This window comes from Dipodomys ordii, unplaced genomic scaffold (genome assembly GCF_000151885.1).
Source record: "Dipodomys ordii isolate 6190 unplaced genomic scaffold, Dord_2.0 Scaffold6, whole genome shotgun sequence".
In the NCBI taxonomy this organism is placed as follows: domain Eukaryota; kingdom Metazoa; phylum Chordata; class Mammalia; order Rodentia; family Heteromyidae; genus Dipodomys; species Dipodomys ordii.
The window spans coordinates 7,494,113-7,502,845 of NW_012267222.1; the positions used below are offsets into that span (position 1 = coordinate 7,494,113).

Sequence of the window (8,733 nt, forward strand, 5' to 3'; positions counted from 1 at the left end):
GTGTGTGTGTGTGTGTGTGTGTGTGACTATGGATCAGATCAAGCCGCATGCTTGAAGGCAAATACTCCACCACTTGACACATTCTTTCAAGCCTTTGTGTTTGTATTCTTCTCCACCCACCCCCCAGTACCAGGGTTTGGACTCAGGGCCTTGACCTTGCTTTGCTTTAGCTTGCCTGCTTATCTAGTGTTCTAACACCTGAGCCATGTCTCCAACCCAGCTTTCTGCTGGTTATTTTGGATTTGGAGTCTTGTAGACTTTACTGCTTGGACTGGCTTTGAACTATACTCCTCCAGATCTCAGTCTCCTATGTAGCTGTGATTACAGGCATGCCCTACCATGCCTGGCTGTTATTCTTGGAGGAATACCTTGCTTTATGGACACTTTATGACCATATCAAGAAATATATTACAGTAGGATTTTTTTTAGTTTTTTTACTATAAGTTTTAGTTAAGAATTTTTAATTCTTCACAATGATTCTTTTCATGGTCCCGGTGCTGGAAATACAGTAGGATTTATATCAGTGAGCCTCACATAAAATAACAACCTGGAAGTTGTTACATTTTTGCAAAAGTGATCGATGCAGGCCCCCAAATCTCCCATTTGCAAGCAATCTGGAGGGATATGAGGCGGGAAGTAAAAATGTCTCAATACAGGCTAGGCAGGCCTGGGTCCCTCCCTCAGCCTTCTCACTCGGCTACCCTACAGGCCCTAGGGCTGTCTGCTGCAAGAATACGAGGGCTGGTCTCTAGATGACGGTGTTGGTTTACCCCTGCCTCCTTTAGCCCTGGGATTGATGTCACCACTGAGCTGGACAGCTGGATTGACAAGTTTTGCCTGGATGCTGATGTGTTCGTGCTGGTGGCCAACTCAGAGTCCACGCTCATGCAGACGGTAACTCATTACTTACCTCCCCCGGACCTGGCGGGCCTCGGCTGGGCAGTGGCTGAAGGAGCCTTGGTTGGGCAGAGGCTGGCGGGCCTAGGCTGGCAGGGCCTCTCTTTTTTTTTTGTTTTGTTTTGGGTCTGGTCATGGGGCCTGAACTCTGGGCCTGGGCGCTGTCCCTCAGCTCTTCAGCTCAAGGCTAGCTCTCTACCACTTGAGCCACAACGCCGCTTCTGGCTTTTTTTCTTTTTTCTTATGTGGTGCTGAGGAATCGAACCCAGGGCCTCATGCATGCAAGGCAAGCGCTCTACCACTGAGCCACCTTCCCAGCCCCCGCATGACTCTTATCTCCAATGAAATACCAAAAAGCTGAAAGTGGAGTTGTGGCTCCACTTGAACACAAAATTTCAGGGACAGAATCTAAGCCCCAAGATTGGCAAAAAAAAGGGGGGGGCAAGAGACACATAAATAAGAAACAATAAACAAAATGTTAGTAGTGCTTATTACAAAATGTCAGCTATGAGCCAGGCACCAGTAGTTCAAGCCTGTAATCCTAGCTACTCAGGAGGGTGAGATCTAAGGTTCACAGTTCAAAGCCAGCCTGGGCAGAACCGTTCATGAGACTCTTATTTCCAATTAACCACCAGAAAACCGGAAGTGGCACTGTGGCACAAGTGGTAGAGCGCTCACCTTGAGATGAAGAGCTCAGGGACAGCGCCCAGGCCCAGAGTTCAAGCCCCATAATAGACAAAAAAAAAAAAAAAGGCTACTATGGGCTGGATGCTGGTAGTCTATAATCCTAGTTACTTAGGAGGCTGAATGAAATCTGAGGATAGTGATTTAAAGTCAGCATGGGCAGACAAATCTGAGAGACTCTTACCTCCAAATGACCAGTAAAAAGTCAGAAGTGGATCTGTGGCTCAAGTGGTAGAGTGCCAGCCTTGCATGGAAAAGGCCAAGTGAGAGTGGGAGGCGCTGAGTTCAAGCCCCACCCCCTCACAAATGGTTGCCATGTTGTTGTTGTCATTGGTTTTCCTTTAGTTTCTACAGTGCACATAGCTCTGCTAAAAGAGACCAATACTAATCCTGTTTGGAATTAGGGTCACTGGGTTCCGGGCAGCAGTGACCAGGAAGATGCCACTGGGTGGTGTCACTTTGTTTTCACTGTTTGCTGCTGCTTCTCACATGGATGGTGAATGGGAGAGGTCAGGGCTTCTCTATATGTTACTTGCAATTCCTGCTCGTCCCTTTGTGAGGTGCTGGGCACTACTGAACAGTCAAGGAATTGCCAACACTAGGGCTGAATTCAGGGCTTCGGTTCCAGACTCCTGTGTGGCCACAAGTGTGACAGGAAGAGCGTCCTGGGACCTCCTTGTGACACACTGGGTCTTACCTGAGTGAGTCTTGGAGGGCCCTGTGTTCTTGGTGGAGCCAGAGCCAGTCCTGGTTCTTCCTTGCACCACTGATGTACCCCTAGAAAAGCCCCATGCAAAGCAGGAGATTCTGTGCGCCTCACATGGTCTCCCCTTGCAGCGCGATGTCCCTGCTCTTCTCGCGGTGCAACTCCATCGTCACGGTCAAGAAAGACAAGAGACACATGGCTGAGGTGAATGCGTCCCCACTCAAGCACTTTGTCACTGCCAAGAAGAAGATCAATGGCATCTTTGAGCAGCTGGGAGCCTACATCCAGGAGAGTGCCACCTTCCTCGAAGGTGAGCCGGCCACCTGCCAGGCTAGGCCTACTTTGAGCCTTTGGGGAGCTCATGCTTGGGCAGCTTGTCACCCTTAGCCATGCTCTGTGCTTGGAATCCTGTGAACTGGGCTCCAGAAGATTGGGCCAGGAGGACAGAAGTACAGCTTAAGAATTAAGATTTCCAGGGCTGGGAAGGTGGCTTAGTGGTAGAGTGCTTGCCTCTCATGCATGATGTCCTGGGTTCCATTCCTCAGCACCACATAAGCAGAAAAAGGCTGAAAGTGGCTCTGTGACTCAAATGGTAGAATGCTAGCCTTGAACTGAAGAGCTGAGGGACAGTGACTAGGCCCCGAGTTCAGGCCCCATGACTGACAAAAAAAAAATAAAGGAAGAAGATTTCCATGTATTTTCTTTACTTTAATCATGAGAGGCATGTGAATCCTGTTTCTATCTGGAAGGCAAGCAGATCCATATTTGAGAGCTGAAACCTTGGGAGTGACCAAGCTGGCTGTATCCAGGTGTCTCCTCCTCCATGCCTGTGATGTCTCCTTAGCTGCCTTAATTCCAAGTACTTCGAGTGTTGGTTATCCCAGGCAGGCAGGGCGCCCTCTCTGCTATTTTTAGATTGTTGACAGAACTACAAATAGGAAGCTCATGTCCCTGTGCCTTTCCTACTCGTTACTAATTTGAGCCCAGTCTGTCATCCCTGCCCTATCAGCAATGAGGGCCTGTCTTCCGCCAAAGCCTCTTGATTTCTCATTGCCTTACATGGCCAGGCTGCTGCATGAGGCTCCTTGGAAGAATGAGAGGGGCCCAGTTTCAGTCACCAGTTGGTATCCTGCCCTCTCTATGGGGCTTGATTTAATAGAACGTATCCCCTAAGTATCTGTTTACTTTTAGTGGTATATAGTTTGAGGTTGAATGAGCATTAGCTGTGCTCTGCGTGGCCCTGTGCCAGGCTTAGGTATGCAGCGTGGGCCAGCTAGGCTTCCAGCCTCCCAAAGCCCAGCCCAACCTCTGTGAGGGCCTGCGTTACTCCCTCAGATGGCACTGTGGACAAAAAGGCATGCATCATCATTTCCCTCTAGGACATTCTGAGGTCCTTGCTGATTGGTCACAGGGAGGAAAAGGGCAGAGCCATCCTGAGTTGCATTTGCGGTTGCTCCAAGGAGGGGAAGAGAGGCAAGGTCATCCTTCCCACCTGGGCAGAAAGTGAGAGTGGGTCACCTGCTGGTTCTTGCTCTCTGTGCGGTCACATGCCTGGCATCTGGCCTCCTCCCAGGGGCATTGCGAAGGCTGGGCTCATGTGCCCGCTTGTGTATGGAAGAAGTGTTGTCAGGCTGGGCACTGGATTGGCCACTTCCTTTCATGTCACTAGCTCCAGGGGAAGCTCACTGGCTTCTCCCACATGCCCCCTCACATCATGCTCTGCACGCCTGAAGAATGTTCTCAAGCCTGGGACCTGCCAGCCTGGTGTTTGGGAGTGTTCTCAGATGAAGCCTCGCTGATGGAAGTGCTCAGTGGGGCGGGCTAGGACCTTGCCTGGGGCTTGCTCCTGTAAGGGTTCCCTAGCTGTCTCCCTGTGAGGGCACTGGGGAAGACAGGGCAGTGAGCCACACACCCATTCACGGAGCTGCACTTTCCTGGGTGCAGAGATGGCTCGTTCAGCCCTTGTGGAGTGGACGGTGCACACAGGCGAGCTATGCCAAGGCAAGTACTAGATGGGAGAAGAGAAGTACACTGTGCTGTGGGTGCACCGGCAAGGCGGGCCTACCCTACACAGGTGGGGTGGAGTCAGGGAGGGGTGTCTGGGCTCCAGGGCCCTGAGGCCAAGTGGGAATGAGCACAACTGCTTCAAGGTCAAGGCCCAGAGGGTGAGGAGGCTGGCAGGTGTGGGGTGAGAGTGTGAGGAGTGAGGCCGGGTGGAGAGGAAAGTGGTTGGGAGAGGCTAGCAGGGCCCCGTCAGGAAAGACATGGTGAAGTGACACAGAACGTTTAGGAGCTCAGACTCCACAGCAAGGGTGCCTGGTTCAAATCCTGCCTCTGCCAGTGACAGACTATACCATGAACATAACAAGACCATGTTTGACACAAGAGTGGGGTGCTCAGTAAAGGGGCAGCTCACGCTCCACCACTCAGACCCGTCGCTGGGCCTTTGAGTTCTGTGGATGAGGAAAACAAGACCTGCAGACACTCACTTTCCTGGTGTCACAGAGCTAGGAGGCGGTCACCGCCATCGTGGGATTCCAGTCAGGCTATTCCCCAGCCCTGTCCATAGCTGGCCACAACACGGCCGCAGTTGAGAGCAGAGCTTCAGCACATGACAGCAGGAGCCACAGAGGTGGACTTGGGATTCAGGTGAGCGAGGTTGCCACTCTGGCCTCTCCAGGCTTGTGATTGTGGAACTGCTGTGACGTCCTGGTGACCCGTTTTCATCTCTGCCTCCAGATACCTACAGGAATGCAGAACTGGATCCGGTGACCACAGAGGAGCAGGTGCTGGACGTCAAAGGCTACCTGTCCAAAGTGAGGGGCATCAGTGAGGTGCTGGCCCGGCGGCACATGAAAGTGGCTTTCTTTGGTCGGTGAGTCCTTGAAGAGTCCTTCCTGGCTGGAAGGGTGGGAACAGCACAGGGGCGGGAGGCCCTCTGTGTGGCAGGGAAGGCCCTTGTACATGGTTGGTGAGAATACAAGTTAATCCCGCCATTATGGAAATCAGGATGATGCAGCCTTCCAAGGCTGAACTGCCACATGATCCAGCTGAACCACTCCTGGGCATTTATCTGAAGGAATCAGTCAGAATACAGTAGAAGCACCCACACACTTACATTTATTATATCCCTTTTCACAGTAGCCAGAATATGAAAACCAACTGTGACCCATCAACAGATGAATGGATATAGAGAAGGTGGTGTATGTGTGTATGTATGCATAATGGAATATTAGTCAGCCATAAAGAATAAAATGCTTAGCCAGGTGCCAGTGGCTCACTCCTGTAATCCTAGCCACTCAGGAGGTTGACATGTGAGGATCACGGTTCAAAGCCAGCCCGGGCAGAAAAGTCCGTGAGACTCTTATCTCCAATAAACCACTTGAAAACTACAAGTGGCCCTGTGGCTCAAGTGGTAGAGTGCTTGCCTTGAGCTGACAAGTGCAGGGACAGCGCTCAAGCCCAGAGTTCAAGCCCCATGACCTACAAAAAAAAAAAAGAAAGAATAAAATGGTGTGCTTAGCAAGAAGATGTATCATCATGTTAGGAGAAATAAGCCAGCCATGCATTGGTGGCTCATACCTGTAGGTAATTGGGAGGCTGAGACCTAGCAGAAAAGTCCTAAAAAAATACTGGGCTCCAGGCATGGCTTATGTGGTAACTATTAGCTGTCAGCAAGAACTGATGGAAACTGTGAAGCCCTGAATTCAAACCTGGTACCAACATGTGAGAGTGAGAGAAAAAGAAAGAGGGAGAGGGAGAGAGAAAGTGAGTGAGATAAGCCAGACTCAGAAAGACAATTGCATGCTTTATTTTACATATGGAATCTAATTAACAGAAACAAAAAAAAACGGGGCTGGGAAGGTGGCTCAGTGGTAAGAGCGCTTGCCTTGCATGCATGAGGCTCTGGGTTCAATTCCTCAGCACCACATAAGCAGAAAAAGCCAGAAGTGGTGCTGTGGCTCAAGTGGTAGAGAGCTAACCTTGAGCTGAAGTGCTGAGGGACAGTGCCCAGGCCCAGAGTTCAAGCCCTATGACCGACCAAAAAAATAAAAAGTAGGAATGTAGCTTACTGGTAGAGTGTTTACCTAGCATGCATAAAGCCCTGGGTTTAATTCCTCAGTACCACGTAAACAGAAAAAGCCAGAAGTAGCGCTCTGGCTCAAATGGTAGAGTGCTAGCCTTGAGAAAAGAAGCTCAGGAACAGTGCCCAGGCCCTGAGTTCAAGCCCCAGGACTGGCAAAAACAAAAAAGAGAGAGAGAGAGAGAAGTGTAGTTTTCATACTGGAAAGAGGCAGAAGTAGGACCATGAGACAGAGGATCATGAGTTCCAAGCCAACATGGCTACTCAGTGAAATGCTGTTTCAAAACAAAAAGAAAGACATAGTAGCTCCTTGAGAGGCTGAGATTTGAGGATTCCAGTTCAGAGCCAGCCCCAACAACCATCCACTAGAGTCTTATCTCCAGTTGGCCACCAAAAGCTGGAACTGGAGATGTGGCTCAAATGGTAGAGCACTAGCTTTGAGTGAAAAAGGTAAGCAAGAGTGTGAGGCCCTGGGTTTAATTTCCAGTGGCAGCATATGTGCATGCGTACACACACATACCACATAAAGCAGAAGGGGAACTATTTAGGAAAAGAAAGGCAGGAGTGGAAGGACAGAGAGAGGTCAGAGAAGGGTAACAGCGTGGTGACTATGATCAAAGCCCATTTTCTTCATATATAAATGATAGTGAAACCCAGTATTTTGTATCATTAGTATACAATAAAAAGGAAAAAAGAGTTTTGACTAGTGTAGATTCCTCGTATAAGTAGAATCATATAGTATTTAGTTGTCTTTGTGTAAGTGGCTCACAGTTCACCATGTGGTAGGTAGCATGTATCAGAATTTCCTTCCTTTGGGAGCGTGGCTCCAAACCAGGTACTGTTCATCTGCCATCCATAGACACCTGGCCATAAAGAATAGTGCTGGTGTGAATGTGCATCCATGCCCCTCTGGCACCCACGTCCGCTCCCTTGCCTCTGTGCACCTGTGGAGTTGCTAGGCTCATCTGGGAACTCTGTCCTACTTTGTTAACCCTGCATGGTTTTGCACGGCAGCTGCTGCACTGACCGTCCATACCAGCGGTGTTCAGGTTTCCGTTCCTCCACATCCTTGCCAGGGCTGGTGGTTTTCTGTTTAGTTTAGTTTAGTGCTGTTACTGGATCCTGCTTGAACTCCAGGCTCCTTGTTCTTGCTTGGCTTTTTCACTTATGGCTGGTGTTCTCCCAGCTTAGCCACACCTCTAGTCAGGTTTACTTGCTGGTTAATTGGAGATATTCTTACGGATATGTCTGCCTAGACTGGCTTTGAGCCTTAGTCCTCAGATGACAGCCTTCTGAGTTTTCTTGTGTTTTGATGGTGGCCATGTTACTGCTATGAAGTGACATTCCACTTGGGATTTTTAAAATTTTATTTATTTTTGGTCAGTTGTGGGGCTTGAACTCAGGGCCTGGGCACTATTCCCAAGCTCCTTCCTTTGTGCTCAAGGCTAGCTCTCCGCCACTTGAGCTACAGCACCACTTCTAGTTTTTGAGTGGTTAATTGGAGATAAGAATCACACAGGAGGGCTGGGAAGGTGGCTCAGTGGTAGAGCGCTTGCCTTGCATGCATGAGGCCCTGGGTTCAATTCTTCAGCACTACATAAGCAGAAAAAGCTGGAAGTGGCGCTGTGGCTCAAGTGGTAGAGGGCTAACCTTAAGCTTAAGAGCTGAGGGACAGTGCCCAGGCCCAGAGTTCAGGCCCACAACCGACAAAAAAAAAAAAAAAAAAGTCTCACAGGAACACTTCTGTCCAATCTGGCTTTGAACTGTGATCCTCAGATCTCAGCCTCCTGAGTAGCTAGGATTATTGGGATGAGTCACTGGCTTCTGGCTTATTTTTTTTTTAATTGTTATTATAAAGGTGATGTATAGAAGGTTACAGTTATATAAATCAGGTAATGAGCACATTTCTTTTAAGACAATGTCACCCCTTCCCTTGCTTGTCCAGTTTTTCTCTCCTGTCCCCACTCACAAATTGTGTTTTTTATTTTTTTGGTCATGGGGCTTGAACTCAAGGCTTGGGTGCTATCCCTAGGCTCTTTTGCTTAAGGCTAGCAATCTACCACTTTTAGCCATAGTGCCACTTCTAGTTTTCTAGTAGTTAGTTGGAGATAAGAGTCTCAAGGACTTTCTCTCCCAGGATGGCTTTGAACTGCAATCCTCAGATCTCAGCCTCTCAAGTAGCTGGATTTATTTAAGGATTATAGGCGTGAGCCACCAGTGTCTGGCCCCACTCAGTTGTATAGTTCATTTTCAATATAATTGTCTAGTGAGTACCACTGCTGCATTTCCACTTGGGTTTTAGAGATGGGTTTTTACTGTGTTGTGCAGGCTAATCTTTTCTACTTCTTTTTTTTTTTTTTTT

At 49.1% G+C, this 8,733-nt stretch overlaps 1 protein-coding gene across 1 annotated transcript in view; it reads left to right on the forward strand.

Moving 5' to 3' along the window:
* Mfn2 (mitofusin 2) overlaps positions 1–8,733 on the forward strand; it is a 30,857-nt gene that overhangs the window by 5,411 nt on the left and 16,713 nt on the right. Inside the window, exons 3-4 of the mRNA XM_013031887.1 lie at positions 2,419–2,597; positions 5,027–5,162. Of these exons, the coding sequence (XP_012887341.1) occupies positions 2,423–2,597; positions 5,027–5,162 (311 nt within the window). The 5' untranslated portion in view covers positions 2,419–2,422. The remainder of the gene's footprint in view (positions 1–2,418; positions 2,598–5,026; positions 5,163–8,733) is intronic.